General features: G+C 39.7%; 3 protein-coding genes across 3 annotated transcripts; all 3 read right to left on the bottom strand.

Annotated features, from left to right (window-relative positions):
• Nucleotides 1-551: 551 nt before the first annotated feature.
• LOC115814423 (aminoacylase-1) lies at nt 552-6,808 on the bottom strand. The gene is made up of 15 exons (XM_030777262.1): nt 6,737-6,808; nt 5,887-6,026; nt 5,211-5,275; nt 5,023-5,127; nt 4,813-4,907; nt 4,512-4,588; nt 4,209-4,298; nt 3,716-3,772; nt 3,495-3,568; nt 3,337-3,386; nt 3,110-3,254; nt 2,895-2,963; nt 2,496-2,575; nt 2,013-2,073; nt 552-1,557 (listed from the first exon to the last, which is right to left on the bottom strand). Exons 2-15 carry the CDS (start codon nt 6,017-6,019, stop codon nt 1,393-1,395), a joined length of 1,266 nt encoding a protein of 421 aa, XP_030633122.1. The 5' UTR covers nt 6,020-6,026; nt 6,737-6,808; the 3' UTR covers nt 552-1,392.
• A 1,727-nt stretch (nt 6,809-8,535) lies between these two features.
• On the bottom strand, nt 8,536-10,900 carry abhd14a (abhydrolase domain containing 14A). Its single transcript, XM_030776262.1, has 4 exons — nt 10,547-10,900; nt 10,118-10,233; nt 9,544-9,779; nt 8,536-8,727 (listed from the first exon to the last, which is right to left on the bottom strand). Exons 1-4 carry the CDS (start codon nt 10,876-10,878, stop codon nt 8,545-8,547), a joined length of 867 nt encoding a protein of 288 aa, XP_030632122.1. The 5' UTR covers nt 10,879-10,900; the 3' UTR covers nt 8,536-8,544.
• A 3,527-nt stretch (nt 10,901-14,427) lies between these two features.
• Nucleotides 14,428-20,416, bottom strand: hyal2b (hyaluronidase 2b). Its single transcript, XM_030776261.1, has 4 exons — nt 20,214-20,416; nt 18,543-19,519; nt 16,773-16,862; nt 14,428-16,544 (listed from the first exon to the last, which is right to left on the bottom strand). The coding sequence occupies exons 2-4, from the start codon at nt 19,485-19,487 to the stop codon at nt 16,158-16,160; spliced, it is 1,422 nt and encodes a 473-aa protein (XP_030632121.1). The 5' UTR covers nt 19,488-19,519; nt 20,214-20,416; the 3' UTR covers nt 14,428-16,157.
• Nucleotides 20,417-20,703: the final 287 nt, after the last annotated feature.

Below are 20,703 nucleotides of genomic sequence, written 5' to 3'. Positions count from 1 at the left end.
GAACGCTGCAACTCAAGAGCTGGACTTATGTAGCACAAAAGCAAGAAGATTCCTTGAACACTTTAGTCAAGCGAAAACCCAAACTCTCTAACCAGAGGGCATAATGGTTCACCTAGACCAGGGGTCTCAAACTCCGGTCCTGGAGGGCCGGGGTCCTGCTGTTTTTCTTGTAGATCAACTAAATAGAATCACTGATTGGCTGAAGAGTGTCCACACCTGTTTTCAAGGTGAAAATCGACAGGTAACTAAGAGGTGAAAACAAAAATCAGCAGGACCCTGGCCCCCCAGGACCGGAGTTTGACACCCCTGACCTAGAGCACAGTTGCATAGACTTGTGAAGAAAGACTGATTCTGTTATTTATGAGCATGGGACATGTATGCCACCTAGTGGCTAGTCATAGTCTTTTTTTTTCTTTTTTTTTTAGGTAGGACAGTGTGTGTGTGCCTGTGAGAGAGAGGGAGGGAGAGAGAGAGGGTGAGTGAGAGTGAGAGAGAGAGCGAGAGTGAGTGTATGCTTAGTTTATATTTATTCACCAGATGCTAATTCAATATCAATTCTGGTAAAATCATTTAATTGGTTACAACGGTGTATACAATTCAGTCCTAGGGAAAAAATTATAAATTAACATACAGTATTACAGAGTTCCCATAAAAAAAAAAATCAAACTTGAGCCAATCACAACATATGCAGAAATCATACATAGGTGTAAATGATCAATCCTCAAAGGCCAGGTTTGATTTGCAAATGGATTTCCACTTCAACAACTTCTAATGAACTGTATACTATGCAAGTATAACACACCAAACTTGTATATCCAACACAGATTCAGTTTTTCTTTAGATGCACAATCTGGAGAAGCATACTGTAAGTAATCTTATATATCTCTAATGTAGTGAGATCTTAGAGCAAACTAGAATTCAAAAGATATTGATGAACGATTATCCATTCATATTTAAAAACAGACTTTAAAACTGCCCACGTTAAAATCTGGAACATAAGACTGAGGACTTGAAACATTGTGAGGATGTTATTGTGAAAATGAATCCTGAGTTATTGTAAAAGCAAAAGAAGAAGTTGTCAGTTCTTCACAGTTGGTTTGATTCTATTCTTTGGTGTTGCCAAAATATTCATGTGAATAGTGCAGGCTGTGCAACAGTCACCATAATGGTTAAGGTAGAGCATAAGAGACAGGGAGAATGAAAAAGACATGAAGATATTCTGAGAAAAGAAAACAGTCTGATTAAAATTAAATAATCAACGAAGGTGTAGAGAGTGATTGAAAAAAGAAAAACAGGTTTAACTTGAGAGAGAAACAGAGTGAGAATAAAAGTGCTTGTGAGGAAAAAAAAAGGGGGGGGTGGGGTTGTTATGAAAGGGCAGAAGATTATAGTTTAGACTTCGCCAGGGAGAGGAGGCACACTGGCCAGTGCTGGAACCAGTCTTTCATACACCTGGATACCCCTCAGGAACACTTGCTCATTAAGGTACTCATTGTGGTCGTGTAGTAGGATTGGCGTCCGGTTCATTGGGGAGAATCCAATGGCTGGGAGGCCAATCTAAAAGTAACCAGACATTTTTTCTTGTTAGGTGCTAAAGACATCCTGTTTGTTTTTGTTTATGAAAAAAAAATCACTCGGATCTCATTTATATTCACTCGTAGTTTCATATTCTCTCTGGACAGGAGTGGATTAACTATAGTACCCACCTCAAAACATAAAGACATAATCATGAGGATACCAATCTTTTGAAACAATCTTAAAGTTATTTGCATCACTACACAGGACTGAAGGCTGTGTCTTGAATGTTGCATTAAACCAATGTGGAAATGTGAGTGATTTTAAAGTATAAAAAAATAAAAGCAAAGCAAGAATGAGTTAATCAATTCCACACTGCTTCTCTAATCTAGGACACAGTCTAATGAAGACAAAGATAATGCATTTGAGACATCTGAAGAGAAAGATAATGCATTTGAGACATTTGAAGAGAAAGATAATGCATTTGAGACACGTACCGCTCTGATAAAGCGACTGTCTGTAGCAGCTGGAAAAATCTCCTTGTTCAAAGTCATATTCCTATTACAGAGAGACAAAGTGAATTCACAAGAAACACAAATGAGCAAATTTGTTCCCATGTCACTAATAGAGTTTAAAATGCGAGCCTAGGTATTTGCTCTCTCTCTCTCTCTCTCTGTCTCTTTCCCACTGCATGTGTCTGATACTCAAAATAAGAGGAAGTATATACAGTTCCCTTTCTTTAATTCAATACGACAATTGCATAAGAAAAGAACTTGGCATTGCCACATTCCCTCTGCATAATTTCTATTCTAAATTCAAACCATGTAGCAACAATGTCAACAACCTAGTTCAAAATGTGACATGTACTGTTTACATTGACCTTAAGTAATTCATCACACCTTCTGTTCTCCTACACTTCTTTTGGGGGGGGGGGGTTACATGCAGAGCTAGAGGCAGTCCACCAAGGACACATGGCTTACATGGCTTTACATGCAGAACTGAAGGCATTCCACCAAGGATCGCTCTCTTCGGTGGATGTGGTGCTCTGGTTCATGTTTTTCTGTGTAAGAAAAAAGATGAGAGGCATCTGAACTACATGCTTCACACAAGAAAACAAGACCACCCAGGGTGCTTTATTACAGAGAGGGACTTCTCAGTTCACTGAGCACCGTAAGGTTTAATGTCAAAGCTCTTTGTTAAAAAGGTCACCACCTCTTCTCCTACTGGTCTGTTTTTACTTTTGGCTTAATGTTTTCCAGCTTCCTTGGAAACTCTGATTCAGGGTATACTCCCCAGGTAAACACAGGCCCCTCACTGCGCTGCTATCGGTCTCTGCAGATGAGGAATAGGACGGATGCAAACTGGACCTGTTTACTTACCTGTGCAAATTTATACGTTATGCCTTCACCAGCCTCTTTACACCACCTTTTAATCTGCTCTTCAAATTCCTGGAAACAAGATTGAAATCACTGCTCAAATGAGTGGACTATGGCTACACTGAGTGAATATAAATTAGTTACACACACACACACACACACACACACACACAAATAAACTCAGACTCAGACATGTACATGCATGTACAAATACGCACCTGCAGGTTAACTGTGGGTGGAATGCGCATGTCAAAGCTGACATCCATCTCACAAGGGATCACGTTGTAAGCCACTCCTCCTTTCACCATGGTCATGTTGACAGTGGTAACATCGCCCAGTGTAAAACATTCTGTGGTGCTTAACCTACAAACCATAAATGTTTAGTGTGAAAGTATGTTGCATGGTGCAGTTCTGGACATATTACCATGTCATCTAAACCTTTTACCGATGTTTCTCTTTTTCTCTGAAGTCCAGAAATGAGTTGATCACCCTGCGCTGGGGAGGAATCAAAGCAAAGCAGTGTGAGAAGACAGTTTGTTTGAGATGAACGGTGTCTAGTTTAGATCAGTTGTGTTCTTCTGCTTCAGTTGTGAAAACACTCACCAACTTCTCTGCGGCAGTGTTTTCCACAAATCTGGAGCCATGACCAGGGCTTCCTGGACAGTGAACAGTAATCCCTACAAGAGAAGCATGAGTATAAATGTACAAAGCCGGAGCAAAAGAGACAGACAGTATCTTGGAGCGAATTAAAAACAATATACAATTAAAGATAGCACATCACAACAGACATAACAGGACACACATAGGGCAGATGTGATACATACACCAAGGACTTCTCTCCCCGTAGAACACAGTGAAGGCCTCTGCGGGATTGGCCAAGCCTTAGGGAGCAGACAGGACAAACCAAACTCTAAGCCAGGGGTTTCCAACGTTTTATGATATGCCCCCCACTTTGTCTAGGTTTGAACTTGTGCTCCCCCTCCCCCTCCTTTTTCATTGCACTTGCTGGTTTGTGCCTAAAAATCTCCTAATCTCTGGGGGGGGGGGGGGGGGGGCACAGGTTGAAAACCCCTGCTCTCAGCCATCAACATCCAATAACAATTAATTTAACAAGAACAACTCAATCTTAATAAAACTTTCTTCAAACTATTTTACAAGTTCTGGATGAGAAGTGATAAGGTTATGGTGACAATGTTGAAATGGTGAAGATTGCTCTCCTTAGTGACAGGCATTGTGAACATAATAAAATGGTAATCATTCACTTGGTATACAGTTTCTACGTGGTAATAGGTGACTATTTGCTTGACGATCACTAACCTTCATCCAGAGCAAAGCCAATGTTCAAATTTAGAAACTTTGGGTGTTTCACAAATGTCTCCATTCCTTCATGCCCCCCAATCTCTTCATCTGGAGTTGTAGAAATGAAAAGCATAACAAGCAAAATTATACAACATGCATTTATATACTCACATCTCTATATATACATAGTATGTTATTTCTCACTGAAACAACATAGTAGGATATACAGATATAACCACACTCTCTAATCTGCATATACTTTTACTATGTCACCATAAAAGTGTAAATGACTTTATTTTAAATAAGAGCAATTAGTCTGACCTGGTACAAACATCAGGTGAATGGTACGAGCAAACCTCTTCCCTGCTGCTTGCAGTCTACGAACTGCTTCAATGTACCTGGATGGGAACAGAAAAAAGGGTTTCTCATTAAGACCCACAATGTAAAACAGGTCCAGATCACAAATCGTACAGGTATATCACTTAACATCATACAACATTTTTACGATAACAAGGCTGAAATAAACAAATAAACATCTAAACATTTTGCTAAGATGCAAAAATATACATAAATGACCAGAGTTCATCACACCAGTTCATGAGGTACTCAAGATAAAACTCACTGTATAGTGACACATTTCATATCCTGGGTTCCCCTCCCATAGATGTTTCCTTCACCATCTTTCACAGCTGCAAATGCATCATATTTCCAATGTTCCTGGGGTTAAGATTGAGAGCACATAGCGTGCAATAACGCTTTCATAATCCACAATATTCTGTTGCTCAAGATGAGTATTTGTTAAACATGAATGATTTTATTGTGAAAGCAATACCTGATAGACAGGGACAACATCTGTATGAGAATTAAGCAGGATTGACTTCAGAGAAGGATTAGTGCCCTCCCATGTCATAATAGCTACAACTTTACCGGGACACACCTACAATGGATTGTACAAAAAGAAACAAGTTAGAAATAAAGAAAAATAGAGATTATAGGGCATAAATATGAGGACAAACAGACCTCAACTTTCTGCATGGGTAGGCCTAACTCCACTGCCATCCTGTCAAGAAACCTTAAAGCAGCATCTGAAAATATAAGAAAGAGGCAGTTTTATAATTAATTTCTAATTAAAACTCTGTGAAATTAAAGCTGATGTGACAGAAAGATGTGTACCAACTCTACAATCATATGAAATTCCCCACGTTCATTTAAATGCTTGTTTACTAAATAGACGTTCATTTCTATAACACTGTTTATATAATCGCTAATTATTACCAGACTACTTTATTTACTTCAAGGTTAAATCAAACCCATTCACAGAGACAGAACTCTGTGCACCGGCAACAATGACAAATGCTTTTACACAGCTGTATCTAAACAGAAGATCCCAGCAGTGATGAATTAAAATGTATTTCAAAGCCAAAAAGACCTTTGACACTCTGTAAGCTGTAAACAAAGTTGAAGTATGAAAGTCATGTTGTAATGTGTCTTTATGGGTTCTCTCATGTCTGAAAGGGTTACAGGATGGAAAGGATTTTACAAACTTAACACTTTATTGATGATATATCTTTGTTTAAAAAATAAATAAATAAACACTCAGAGGACAGTATTTTGCGGCGGTGAGTTGTCTTCCATCTCTTCAAACGTCACATTAAAAAAAAAAAAAAACACGTCAGGAAACTGTATTCTAAGTTACCATAGTCAGGTTCTGGGTGCACCGTTTTAAGACGTAAGTATTCCCGAAACAGGGACACAGCAGGATCCTCTCTCGAGTTGCTTTGGATCCCACCACCTGTAAGATCACTTGGACCGTCCTTATCTGGAAGCATGCTGAGCCTGTCCAGACAGTGGTGAAATTAGTGGATTATTAACTTGCATTGTGACACGCTGTTTACTAAACTATGTAAGAACGGAAAAACGCAGAGGGCATACTTTAAACACCAAGGGATATCATTTACACTGTTATTAGGAAAGGATCGTAATTTATTTATGCAACATGTTCACTCCTTTCTAACCTGCAGCTATTATTTTATGCGTCATTACTTTTATCACAACTTCCCATGCTTTTCTACGTTATAAACAATCGCAAACAAGTTGCCCAATGGCACAACTGCGTTAGGCGAAATAAACTGAGCACCACTGCCTAGCTCGCATTGGGCAATTACAGAACATTCTATGCACAAGGTTATGCTACAGAGGCTGCTATAAAACTGTTCGGATTAATGACGTTAGCCAACACCGGTAGTGTTTCATCTGGGAGACTGAAACAGCTTTCGCGGTTAACTATATCAGAGTATATAACCTAACATGGCTTTATGTCACATCGTACCAGGGTTGTGACATGAAGATATAGGGGTACTAGGGCATGCACGATTGGCAAATGCCCAACTGGCTGTAGTCACATGTAGCGAATCAAGTGCAAATCTGTAGTGAAAATTAGCTAAAGTAACATCTATCTACACAGTGATCTAATAATCAGAAACCTTTCACGAAGGTAAAAATGTGTAAACGTATTTCATAAACACGGAGATTAGACAATACCTCACCTTCGTTCCAGGTACACACAACAAACTTCGGCGACGTTCAGTTCAGCTAATCTAAGATCCCTTCGATGATACCACACTGCAAGGACGTGAAGTCGATCCACGACGCATCGATTTGTTAAAAACTGGTTACAGTTTCACTTGATCGTTCCCACAGATTACCTGACACCATGTCATTTCTCAAAAAAAAATCACGAAACAGTGAATTATCTCTTCTCTCTTCGCAAAAGGGGCATTTTGCGATCAAATGTCATACCCGAGCCAGTTGCTGATATCAGTAGCACGTACGTGAAAAATGGCAGGCATTTTTGTTTAAATCTTTAAGTATCAGAATGCTTGTGCGTTTTCACTTAAATTAATTGCACTGTCTGTCAGTCATATGGACAAAACTGGATTCAAACTCTAGATTAAAAACTATTCTTTCTATCTTCCATTTTCCCGCCATAAATACCTATATGTTAAAGAAGAACTCAACAACAAATTTCTTATCCAATACATGAAACTTCTTTACTGTGGTCTGCTTGGTGTACTGCACAACAGTTCAGTACATACTTCAGTTTTTGCTATGTTATTCTCATCTCTTAGTGCCCTGATAAAAGAGCCATCAATGAAGCACATATGTTGTGGCAAAATTCTGCCTAACATCCTGCAGGATCAAACTATGCTTGACCCTATCCAAAACTGTTAAAATCTAGACTAGATACACTGTATGTCTAGATAAACTAAAATCTAGATAAACTGTATGTCTTCCTTGATCCTCTCTGCCACCCTTAACTTCATCCTCCTGACCTACCCTCTCCATTTGTTTCTTGCCACAGTCTTCGAAAAGTGAGAATTTCAGACGTGATAATAAATACTGTCTCTGCCTTTATTATGAATAAAAATCAAACACAAATAATTTATGCCTCAGCACTTACAGAGGAAAATGGCTCCTTCAAGGATCAACTGATCTGCTTTAAAATACTCAGTAATGAGGGCTGTCAGCAGTACCCTGGAATAACTCTGATTGGTGGCTTATGGTTATGTCAAAAGAGAGACACACACAAACATGCTGCAATACACAGAACACATTACACAGTTAATGTAATGTAAGTTGGGAAATAAATACAGCTATCTAACAATAAATAACATTAAAGTGAAATTTTCATTTTGCAGTTTAGACCCAATGCATGGAACACTTTACACACAATAAACTTGTGACATTTGCCAACATTGATATGGTAACAGACTCTTTTCAGGGAGAGATCTATATTTTCAAGATCTCTTATCCTCTTTTTCATCTCTTTGTTACCTAGTACCACAGGAAAATACACTTTTATAACTATATTCTGAGTTTAACAAACTGTAAGTCAGCAACTCTGTGTGTGTGTGCGCAAATCTACATAATGCAAATACTGCTTAAGTCTGATGTTAGTACATTATACAGTGGAATTTTTTATGTGGAATGGGACTAGCAAGTCTGCACTACAACACTTTTCTTAATGGATTTGGTCACCTGATAGCAAAGTCTTACTATGGCTGAACAATTTGGTTTCAATATTCAAAACTTCAAAGCTTAAGTTGAGTTAGCAAACTGATCGCTTAGTCTTGATGTAAACGGCTGACAGACAATAACAAACTGTCAACAAGTGGTTATGGCTAAGGTGCTTAGTTTGACATGGGTGCTACGCAGTAGAAACTGACTGCACTAGGAGCTTGTAATCATCTTGTCATTTTTTTTCCCTCTACCTGTTCTTTGTGTCCTTAACCTCTACTACAGCATCATGCAGCTGCAGTAATCTTTCTAACTGCTCTCTCGCTAGCTCTGTCAGTCACTTTAGCTTGCTAAGAAAGTCAAGCAGTGCCTGATGAAACTCGCGGGGTTTGTCCATGTAGCAGGCATGGCGTGCTCCCTCCAACTTGACCACAATGTGGTGAGGCAGCTGAATCAGGTTCTTGTGAGACTGAGCCCCCAGGTTGGTGTCAAGCCCTCCATACACAATCAAAGTTGGGGTCTGTCCCAAAAAAAAAGAAAATTGATGTATTAAAATTGTAACCACACAAGCAGTAAGAGTCCACTTACATATTACAGTGTCCTGTACCACGGTGAACCTGCATTCTGTTTGTTTTAAAAACAGGCTCATTCTCCTACTTTGCTACACTCTAGACATCGTGTCCTGTTACTTACTCATACAAGTTGTTAAAAAAAAAAGGATTTCTCCAAATATTCTATGAGCGAAAACAGTTTGTCTGTACATATTTATCTGTACAATCTCAAGGGGAGGACAGATTGTACCATCGGGTTTCATGCTGCTAACTCTCACTTTACTAAGATTACTTTGTTAATACAAATCAAGATCAGCACTAATCTCTATCCTTGATTTTGACAAATCCAAAGTAAGCTAATCAAGGACTTTAACTAATCTGTGACACAAAAACCTGCTGCTGTTCAAGGATTTTTAAAACAATGCAATAAAGTAAGTGGAAACTAATGTTAGTCTAAATATAAAAGTTTACCTCAGTACTTATGGAAATCAATACTTATCCTTCCAGAATTCAAAACAGCCTTCTAATCAGTCTATAACTTTCTTACAAAGACATAGTGTCAAACTACATTTAAGGAAACAAAAGCAAAAATAAGGCAATGTTATAGGTGCTTATCCAAGTATAAGATATATTATCTGAAGTAACTACCAAATCAAATTTTCTGAAAATTCTCTAATGGCTTACACCCCCTCCCTTTATGTTTTGTCTGTAAATGTGGCCATGTTCCCAATATATCCCCATTGACACACAGAGACGTAGTCAGACCCCCTGTATGTTATACACACCTTGATGTCCTGGTACTGTTTTGGAGTATAACTTCGGGTACCAACAGGGGCTATGGGAACAAAACCATGTAGCTGATCGCTGTGTTTCATGAGGAAGGGCAAAGAGTAATGCCCACTCATGGATGGGCTTAACAACACAGGTGCCCGCACTCCTAATGCCTCTAAGAAGCGTTTCAACAGATCCACACGACTTTGATCAGTTTTCACGGACTCGGAATCTGGAGAGTTTCCAAAGCCTGCCTCATCACAGGGAGAAAGAACAGAAAGAGGGAAAATGCATAGTTCAGATAAACAAATTTCTTTCACAGAGAAATGAACTCTGTGGTGCTACATTTATAAAGCAAAACACTGTGACTTTGACTATTAATTACTATGAAATACAGTCCCCAAAACAGAAAATGAACTATGGGCCAAAATAAGCAATAATAAAAATTTATAGATAAAATACAGTGTTCTCCTTCATACACAGTAATCAGACATGCAATATAACATACACAGGCTCTCAGTTATATGCTACAGATGGTCATTAATTATAAGTAAATTAAAACCTCTATGCATATTAATGGGTTCACACCAGGTAGATCCAAAGCAATGGCCTGATAGCCATTGGTGGCCAACAGGCCAAGAGTGCCCAGCTCCTCCCAGGTTTTTGAAGTAAATGCCTGGCCATGTAGTAGCACAACCTGCAGTCTGAGTAGAAAAAACACCTTTAAAATGGAAATCTGCTGCTCAATCAAATCAATAATTCCTGTTTGTGATAGTTGGTGTGTTTGCTAATTATCATACAATTACAGACTGTGCTTGGAGCTAATGGCAAATTCCCCTCTATGGCTAGTCTATGAAATCATAACGTACATTACGATATACAATATTTAAGTATTTCATGCTTAAATGGATACAATATTTAAAGTGAATTTGACAGTGTATGTCTAAAGGCAAACCAAATCAAATGTTATGTCGTCTGAATCAATAAAGTTAGTATGCGCCAAATGGTTTATCTTACCTGGGCAAAATTTGTCTACCGGTGGAATCACTTGGTAAAGCCTCCCTGAAGAACAGTGGGGGATCCCCGGGCAACTGTCCAGTTCGTACCGTAACATTGGTAGTTGATGGCGGCTGAGGAGATGCCGGTGTAAGACCCATCTTTTCAATGTCCAAGGACGGTTCCATGCTACCTTGACGCATGGACGGCAGTAGAAGGTACAGCAGAACGGTGGCCAACAAAACTAATCCAAGCACTAAACGATGACGCACAAAGTTCATTTTTGCAGTGATGTTTTGATCTGTAAAACAAATTGATGTTAGACTACGGGCGTTGAAGGGGTTTACCTGCATAATAAATTGTTAATACAGAGAATACTTCGGTGAATAAGCAAGTCTAAACTAAATGTCAAGGGCAATACTTCCCTGGCATATGAAACCAAACGCGTTACTACCAAAGGTAAACGGGCATGACCACAAAGCATAACAGGTATAACAGCATTCCGCAACGGCGTCACATTAGCCACAGCATTTAGATGCTTACCACTCGTTTTTAACTTATATAAATCAGCGACGTGTACCATAAATATACACAGGATGTCACTGGTGAGTCAAACGGACAGCGTCAGTTAAATATTGAATGTCCATTAGATTAGTGTTAAAAGGTTAATGTTACTTGACACAGCCTATTCATTGTAGCCAATGGTTGCAGCTGGTTCAGCGTCCGCAAATATCTAGTGACACATAAAAATAGTCCCGGTTGGAAGCACTTTCTTACAATGGTAGTTCCGGGATTTCTATCGGACTTTGAGGGAAGTCACACAACGGATAAATCATTTACAACATGTCTGTTGCAGATCAAGATGTAGGTAAGTCTATACTTGTATAGTGGACTGTTATAAGCGAAACTTGTAACGGATGCACCTGGCATTTTAAAAGTAAAACTGAGGTTTCACTGAAAACCAACATTCAATATATCCAACTTACCTTGGGGTTTCCCTTAAAGTCTTTACTTAGGATTTGAAGTCGTCCTCGTGTTTGTACAGAGCTCTAAAATATAAAACTGCATGTTTACTCTAAAATTACTCTAACAAACAAAAGAAGGAAATATCTGTCAGAAGGCAGAAGTGCTAGCCACCAAAATCTGGCCAATACCTTTTCAAATTTACGTAAAAAGCAGGAATGACTTGAAAATGTACTGCTTGTGACTGTGTCCCTTTGAAATTTGTACAGTCAGAATATGCTGAAAATATCTTTGACAAATTAAACACACGAGTTATTTTTAATTAGAATGCTGAGAAACTGTTCATTTTGAATTTCTGCTGTCACCTGGGTGAAAATGAGACTGCATCATATATTTTTCGCATGAAGAGTACATGGAAGTGCCTCAGCTAATATCAGTCAATTAGTAATATTAACTGTCATATTTAGATAGGTACTAGATTAGCTGTGACACAACTAAAGAGTAAATAATATATAACAATCTAAACTACATATACTGCATATAATTTTGTACTGAGTTTTCTATTGCTTCACACAATTACTACATACTACATATCAGCATTCTCAGTTTATTCCCAGACTGGGTGCACAGCCTTTGCTGTAAAGTCGTGGTTCAGCAGTTGACACAAAAGTTTCAGCCCTACAGTTTCACAGTGCTAAAACAGTAAACAGAAGTGCATCCCTTACTGGGGGGTCAGTTGAGGGAGGAGGGCCAACAGACTGGATCCAAAAATGAGCAGAGACTCCAAGTCTGGTTTCAGTTATGAAACAAGGGTTTCTCTGTACTTCCAGTCCAATAATATTGCCTTTGGCACTGTCCTAGTACCCCCTTCAGAAAGGGGAGAGATCTAAGGAAAAAAGAAAAACTGGAGCATAAGTGTACAACTTGCAAGCCAAAGGAGGCAACAACAGGAAAGACAGACATTAAAATATAATGGGAAAAGGAGACTTCATGTAACTCAACTAAGTGCCCTTACCAACAGATAAATTTTCCTTGGTCCTACACAGTTCAGACTGCTTGCTTTTATTTCCCTGGCAGCCAGCGTAATTTGACTTGAGATTTAAATCACTATTTCTTGTAAATCTGACGTGCAGGCCTTTTCCTCAGATCTGTTCTGTGTTCTTGTCTGCAAAATGAAATACTCAAATCGCATCCATTCACTTTTATTTATAAGTGTAGCTTTAGAGATGGTAAACCCTATTTGGCTTGCTGTACATGAAAGAAAAAGAACTTCATCTAAAACTCTTGCTAAAGTATCAAGCCTGCATGAAACCAGGACTACAGCCCACTGATCAGCTACTACACATTCACATGAAGAGACAGCTAAAACAAAATTACTCAGTATCATCAAAAAATGTTTCAAATTTGCCATTTAATGGAAAAATAATCAGATATCCGTCATTCAATAACAATTCACTGATCCAGTAAAACCAAATGTACATACAGTTTATGACCTTTTCCACACGACAACGGAGCGTTTTGAAAATGACAGTCCCCCAACCCCCCACAGAGGTGCGGACGGAAAACGTAAATAGCCTTGCACTAGGTGGGGCCGTGTCATCATCGTTTTCAAAAGGTTTCGTATTCGCCTGTCTACACAGCGACATAAGGGTTGCGTTTTCAAAAGATGCCACTATGAAATCCTCTGTTTTCAAAACTTTGTGTTTTCAGGCCCCGAAATTGCCGTTATCGTGTGGACGAAAGGCCAAAGCGCAACAAAACTTTCCCGTTTTCACCAAAAACTCCGTTTTCACCGTTGTCGTGTGGACAGGGCCCTAGTAAAATCTCTATTGAAATGCACAGGTGACCCAAACCCAAAGGCTGGGACCAGTTGGCTCAAATTACATCTAACAGGAATAACAGAATTTGGTTTCAAGCTGTAATATAGGAAAAAAAAAAACATTTAAGAGCAGAAACACAAGGCCTCAATGGTTTAGATTCTCTTCATGGCTTTTCCACAACATGTTCTGCTGTGTTACATAAAAAATGTTGGTTTAACATAAAGCTGATAAAGATGGTGCAAGTAAAAAAGGCACTTAAATACAGGAAACAACCAGTGCCCCTGTGATTCCACCCCAAACCACAACACACGTTGTGTACCCTCACCCAAAGCGAGATGTTTCAAAAGACAATGGGCCTCATTCACCAACATCTTCCTAAGTTGTTTCTTAAATTTGTTCTTGAGAAAGGTCCTAAGAAAATGTCTACATCAAAACACAGCAATCTATGGAAGCCTGTTTCGGCTGCGGTAAAAAAAAAAAAAAAGTTTGCTTAATTGCGACTTTATCTCTCGCTTTATTTCTTTATTTGAGCCATCACTTCTGCTCCCGCTTTAATGGTTCAATGCAACCCTCGCACAGTAGCAGACAGAAGCAAAGGCTACAATGGCTGAGTCTGCTCTGTCCAAGCGTTTTAATATTTATCCATACATAAAAGTAAAACTGACTGATTCTCACACACCTGCTTTACAACCTGTCTGGTTTCAGATGGGATAACCCGTAAGTAGTGTATGTAAAACTACTGCTCACTTATCACAGTCTCCATCAGCTCTTATATTCTCATATTGCTCTTTTTGTTCATTGCACAAAAGTATGAATAAATAGGCCTATGCACTACACACTGGAGTGTTACATGAAGTGTTAGTGTAGTGTTTATTTCTTTTAAAAGACCATGCTTTGAAAAATAATGAAAATAATTAATAAAGAAATATTATAAATGATAAAATATTATTGTAATTTAAATCCTTTAATATTATACAAGTGTAGAACTGAAGAAAATGCAATAAACAATTATTTTTGCACAGACGTGTCAGCACTCAAATGTGCGTAAGTGTGCTCTTGAGTGTGCGTAGATTCTGTTCTTACCTAAGAACAAATCCCAAATAAGAAAACATTGGTGAATGTCAGAAAGCTGCGTAAGTGGGTTTTAAGAACAAATTTTTTCTTAAGAACAGTTGTTGAATGAGGCCCAGTGTGCTTAAAAAGATGGTACTGAGATTTAAGAGCACGAAACAAAACATTAATTAAGCTGCACATACATCACTTCCTAGTCTTTCACAAAAATTAAAATGAAATACAAACACAAGAAATGTGATATTGATACAGAAAAGTTAAAAAAAAAAAAATTTGTTCCAGTTGCCTAAAGCAAACGAGGTTAGAGTGGCCTGGGCAGCATTTGAAAGGAATGTCCACTCCATTGAAACATTTAGGAAATAACTGCAAAAGTTTCACTCAGTAAAACAGAGTAGTGGTGTAAAAGACTGACAGAGACTTAAGTATAAATGAAGCTTCCCAGCAGCACCGTGGCACTAGTGGTGTGTGTGTGTGTGTGTGTGTGTGTGATGTGATGGAAAAAAAACTATGACTTGAGTTTGAAATATGGGCTGCAGCGAACGTGAAGTGAGATGAGAACATCTGTAGAGAAGGCGGACCACTTTCTCGTTTTTGTTCAGAAACTAGCCTTGAAAAGACAGCAGCAGCACCAGCAACACCTAAACACACTGAAAAACAGTAGGCTAAAGGTGAAATACTGAGATCTTCTGGTTTTAAAGTGGGGGAAAAAGGTGAGCCACTAAACACACCGGCACACACTGTACAAGCAGCATTTCAAAGCATCTCCTAAAGAGAGGCGACGCGTGAAAACTGACCAAACATCCTAATCTTTTAAATGAATTCAAAGATTAACAGGTGACAGCTGACTAGTTAATTCCCCTCTTATGACAACGAGAGAAGTGTAGAATGATCAAAACGTCTCTCTCCGCTGAAGCCATATGCATGTTCATACACACGTATTTGTGTAGTGATGGAAGTGTTGCTCGTGCCATCGTATGCAAATTACGCTACAGATTACGCTGCCATTTTAGTTTGCACAGATTATTGTCATTTTACCTGGAATGCCATTGATCTAAGAGTCTGTGCTTTGTCTGAGAACACTGTCCGGGTTTGAAATAAAGCAGAGTAATGGAATCTGACAGTGTTTCCCCCCTTTTTAAGGCAAAGTATTGAGTATCTTGAGTATCTTGCTATGATTTGCTAGCGGTTTAAAAACAAAAACTTTGGCATCATGACAACATTAGACTCTAATGAAAATTAGTGCACATATCTATCTATATGCTGTGCTTTTGCAGAACAGTAAAACACCTAACATTGCATTTTTCTCAGTATCCCTCCAGGATTAAAATAAAAAAAGACTCAGAAATGGACTATATAATATCGTTCAAAAGAACCCAAATGGCATACGGTACTACAAAAGTCAAACACCGACATACAAATTTGCAAAACATCCGCACGCAGACTTCAACATTCTCCTTGAACAGTCATTTCTTACACAGTGAGGAAAAAATTCCATTGTATGCAGATCACCTCCATCTGCATAGCAGGCGGCTACCTTTTCAGAGTGCACTGAACTCAACTTGACAGAAGTTGACAGAAGCAGCATGTTTCTACCAAGTCTTTCCCCCTGGCTTGCATGGTTGGCTTTGGTCATTCATCCATTACAGATCAGACAGTTATATCTTTTCCTCTTGGTCGCAGGCAGGAGAGTTGCCACGTCCTAGCCTCTGCACAGAACCCTTCCTTTTCTCTATGGTGGGTTTGTCATGTTCCGCAATGCTTGTAACCCCAGCCATAGTTCAGTGCATTAAGCTGAGTAGCACCACAGGAAGCACCAGACTGGGTAACCAGACTCTCCAGACTGGCGTGGCTCTATTGCCAGCTTCCCTCTGAGTACACCACTCACTGGTGTACCCACTGTAGCACTGGCACTGAAACTCCTCTCGCAGCCTTGCTTGCTCCTTTGGCCCGAGCTGACCTTTGACGCTCAGCCGACCCATCTGGCTCTCGATGCTGTGGGTGAGGGGGCTGAGATGCAGGTAGGTGTCTGCGTCAGGATGTCTGCGCAGGCAGCGACCCCGTGAGCCGCACAACGTCTCGCTGCACTGCTCTGCTGCCGTGGACACATTGAGCAAGTAGCGACCCAGTGGGCCTTTCAGGTACTCATTCAGACTGTGACAGGCTGACTGAAAGGAGAACCGGGGGGGGGGGGGCAAGATTGGGAGTGGTGATGGGATGGAATGAGATTTAAAAAGAATTTGATATGACTGTTAGGGAACAATGATGAAACCAACAATATCTCATCCTGTGTGTGTGCGGTAAAAAATGCAAGACAAAAAAAAAAAAAATCAAGGCGTGGTCATTTAACAGAAGCTGACAAATTCATGGTAATCAATCTGTTGTATCATACTTACATAGCTGCTGGCATATGTAGAGTCACCCCAGAGGATTACACCCGCCGCTCCAAGTGCTACACTCTCTCCAATAGTGGACACCAGATCCATCTATGCACATACGCACACAAACACACACACACGCAGATAGACATAAATGCACCCATACGTTGACCAGACTATAATGATCACAAAAGACAACCAAACCAAACCAACAACGAAAAACAGGGCCAAAGAGTTCCGTGAGATATGCAGACTATTAGGTTCACACTGGCCCTCAGTAATGGGTGTGTAATCTGAAGGGGAAAAAGTATTTGGTTTCGGACATTCTACTTCTCTGAATCATCATATTCCCTCAGATTTCTGTACAACCAGCCTAACGCATATACACACACCCACACTTGATTCTGCTGCAGTGTGTCTTTGTAAAGAGTACTCCAGCGAGAAAATAAACAATGAGCTGACAGCACCTCATTCATCTTCACAGTGCCAACTTTTCGTTCACTCCCTTGGTCATTCCTGCCTTTTCTTTCAATAACTTATTTAATCTCACATTATAACAATATCAAAGTCATAAAAAATATGAGATATCAACATGAGAATTACTATGCATCCATCACAAAAGAGAGCTTAGCTTTTCTTCAACTACTCTTAGCATTACTGTACGACATCTCCAAATGTCTGATCATTACATCTCAAATCCATTTATACATTTAACTAATCTGACACTGCCACGAGAAGAGAAGAAAATAATGTATTTTCTGTTGTATTTGTACGGAAAGGGTGAATGCACTTAATGGTTTTCACAACTTCACAGATTATCCTAAACTAACCTGCATTCACATAGCCTTCATTCCTTTCAAATGCAGTCACAGACTTTTATGACATGCTTGAGTACTGATGGATGCTATGGGCTTACTATTTCACAATGATAAATGACGGTCATGAAAAATATTGTTATGAGCACATTATTAAAAGTAATGAATGGGTTTTCAATAGAATTTGAGCTTCTTATATGGTAAAGTATGTGCAAAAGCACAAAAAAAAAAAACTGTTGATGGGTATCATACTGGGGGGAGGAGGAGGTTTAATGGAAACCACAGGGCCAATATTGGGATTCTGTGAAACACAGATGAGTCTGTTTTGTGGGACGCAAGATGACTGTGTGAGTTCTAAATTTAGGTTGAGGCTTGACATATCAGTCTGTTTAATACTGTTTGCTCCCAACTTCCCTTAGGGAGCCTTCTCTCACCACTGCCAGGAAAAATATACCATAACACCCTGCTTCTGAAATATGAATAATGTAAAAAATGTAAAAAAAAAAAAAAAAAAAGGGGGTTTGGCATTCAGAGCAGTTGAGAAAGTCAGGGCATCATAGTAAGTTTTGCAACAGCAGTGTTTAGGAATTCTGTGTGCCAACTAAAAATCTGTCCACATCTCAGAACTTTCAGTATGATTGGCCTTTGTCTAGTTCTGTGTTCAGTCTATCCTCACTAAAGTTGTATACATGGCAGCACCAAATGCTTTCTGATGGCTCTTGAAGTGACAGGGTAAGAAGGTTTATGGGCCTCTTCAAACAAGACAGCACTGTTCTCCTTAGTTTCCAACACAAAAAAAGCCAACATCCAAAATTCCTGCTTTATAACCAAATCAAAATCTAAGCATGGGAACGCACTTCATTAGGCACAAAACCACAGGAATCATACTAAATCCTTATGCCAAATTCTGCAAGGGCCAAAGAAACAACATAACTTCCATATGAGCCCATCTGACAAAAGGGTATCCTCTCACCTCAGTCAGCAAGGTTAGCTCATTTGCATAGGTTGGTCGTGTGTAGACAAAGACAGGACGTGCCAACCCATCACCTGCAGCTGCTAGACGCATTCCTTCCTTCACCCGGTTACGAACAAACTGCCGCCCAAAAGGTGTTGAGCGCAACACTGTACCCATGTATATAGATGGAAACAGAGCAGTGCTCTCAGTCCACAACCATTTCAGTTGGTCATTTCGTGTCATCTCTACATCCGGACATCGACCAGTGTAGTTCTTTAGACCATTTCGATAATCGTGGTTGTAACAGTCAGGGAACAAATAGAAACCCCACAACTGCTCAGGTCGCAAGCTCTTGGCCAGCCGCAGTGTCTCCAGCATGAATTTTTGTGCTGATAATTCAAACTCCTGTTGGGCCACTTTTGCGACTTGCTCCTGGGACCAGGTGGGATTCTTCTGAGAGACTAAATGACGCGATCGATTTCGGTATACATCTTTGGCATCCCAATTGCGAATCCAAAGCGGTCGCCACTCCTCCCAGTCGATGACAGCAAGACCTTTGGCTGCTGGTTCTCGAATATACTTCTGTACACCCTGTGGCATCTTTTCCAGGTGTTGGGTAAGACTGGCAACTTGTGGTAGTCCACCATTCACAGCAGTTCCATCCCGTTCATAGTATGGATAAAGACCTAAACGGTCTTTGTAAAAAATAGTGAGGTTCTGGCGCACAAAACCCTCATTTGGTGATGCAACAATCTGAAACTGCTCCAGCTGAAAGCGTATCCCATGCCGTGGACTACAGTCCTCTGTTGGGGCATTCCAGGCCAGGAGCAAGGGCTTCTGAGGAAACAAAGGCCATCTTGTAGACTTCAAAACTTGGGCATATAGGCATGTCCATAGTATCATCAGAGCTAAGAACTGCAGCCATGTGCCTTGGCTGGACAGAACCCAAGGAGAAGTAGGCATGACTCTTCACCCCCAACTTCAGGCTTTTTGCCCTACAAAAGAGACAATAACACCAGGCAACAATGAAACCAAGTACAGGCATGTGCATGAGACCATTATGCACAAACCAACCACTGTTCACTATTATACTTTTTCAACAACTGTCAGCTCTATGATTGTGGCACGCGACAAGACAATTCAACCGAGACACAAATTAAACTCTAACATTGATACCCTCGTACTACAGAGCTTTGTAATTTGACATAAATTATTCGAGACACATACCAGCCGATCAGCCTTATGTAAATTAATTCCTGTTGCACAGAAATTTTACCTGAGAACAGCCTAAATCAAGGACTATAAGATATGCTAAAACATCCGCTGTATAGGTTTAAAAGGAAATTATCTACTCATTGGTTAACTGAAAAAGTATAGAATGCAGACGGAAATAGTAAAACCAAAGCCGCAGCGACAAAGAAAACAAATTGCTTGCAAATTGTTTATGCACGTTAACCAAAACGATTTATTACGATTTATTAGACTATGAGGTAAACACAATTACCCGCTTACGAGGAGCGGACACGCGCTCCAACTTCTATACACGGAAAAACTTTAAATCCTGAACTGATGACGGCGTGATCTTACAACTAATACACTGTTTCCCTGTCAAGTAAGGATTAGCGGAAATGCGGATTCAAGAATTATATCACTTTCTCCGAGTACGGAATCCCTCTATCAAAATCTAACCTGGAGTAGACGAAGTCTCAGGACACCGGCTTATTCCACTCTGGTTTCAAACAAACTACAGAGCAGGAGATTTTATCCATGTCAGCCTCAAAATGTCTTCTTAAAAACGGAAGTCCATTCGGTTATTTCTTTGTAAAGAGAAATTAGGGGATTATAGCTTCGTTTTTCATCCTATTAAATTTCCCCTTTGCTTACAGCCAATTACGATAAAAACGTGCCAAGGAGACCTTACGCTCGGTAGGGTAGCTAATTCAATGTGCTGATCTTTTTGCTTCGGATTGTTCCATGATAGGAAAATGGGGGGAACCAGTAAACAGGCCTACAGTGTCCGACTAGTGTTAAGTTTATTCGAAACAATCCGTTTTAAAGTGCTTTGAGGAACTAAGTTTCACGTCTTTTGCACTTTCACCATAAAATACTTTTCTAAATGTAGATTTTGCTTTTCAGTGTTGCCGCAATAGAGCCAGCGTTTTCAAAACTTATACCCCCA

Source organism: Chanos chanos, chromosome 6 (assembly GCF_902362185.1).
Source record: "Chanos chanos chromosome 6, fChaCha1.1, whole genome shotgun sequence".
NCBI classification, from domain to species: domain Eukaryota; kingdom Metazoa; phylum Chordata; class Actinopteri; order Gonorynchiformes; family Chanidae; genus Chanos; species Chanos chanos.
Note: the sequence above shows the minus strand (reverse complement) of the source record. Positions and strands in the feature narration are given on the sequence as shown.

Excerpts from the sequence above, each read along its gene's own strand:
- LOC115814423 (XM_030777262.1), bottom strand. The coding sequence starts at position 6,019 with ATGCTTCCAGATAAGGACGGTCCAAGTGATCTTACAGGTGGTGGGATC. Across the intron at positions 3,387-3,494 it reads ACACTGCCGCAGAGAAGTTG|CGCAGGGTGATCAACTCATT; the intron begins GTGAGTGTTTTC and ends ATTCCTCCCCAG. Across the intron at positions 2,074-2,495 it reads AGTTCTGCATGTAAAGCCAT|GAATATGACTTTGAACAAGG; the intron begins GTAAGCCATGTG and ends TCTCTGTAATAG.
- abhd14a (XM_030776262.1), bottom strand. The coding sequence starts at position 10,878 with ATGCAGGTAAACCCCTTCAACGCCCGTAGTCTAACATCAATTTGTTTT. Across the intron at positions 10,234-10,546 it reads GGTAGACAAATTTTGCCCAG|ACTGCAGGTTGTGCTACTAC; the intron begins GTAAGATAAACC and ends TTTTCTACTCAG. Across the intron at positions 8,728-9,543 it reads AACAGTACCAGGACATCAAG|ACCCCAACTTTGATTGTGTA; the intron begins GTGTGTATAACA and ends TTTTTGGGACAG.
- hyal2b (XM_030776261.1), bottom strand. The coding sequence starts at position 19,487 with ATGCCTACTTCTCCTTGGGTTCTGTCCAGCCAAGGCACATGGCTGCAG. Across the intron at positions 16,863-18,542 it reads AGCTAACCTTGCTGACTGAG|ATGGATCTGGTGTCCACTAT; the intron begins GTGAGAGGATAC and ends GTATGTGCATAG. Across the intron at positions 16,545-16,772 it reads CTACATATGCCAGCAGCTAT|TCAGCCTGTCACAGTCTGAA; the intron begins GTAAGTATGATA and ends TTCTCCTTTCAG.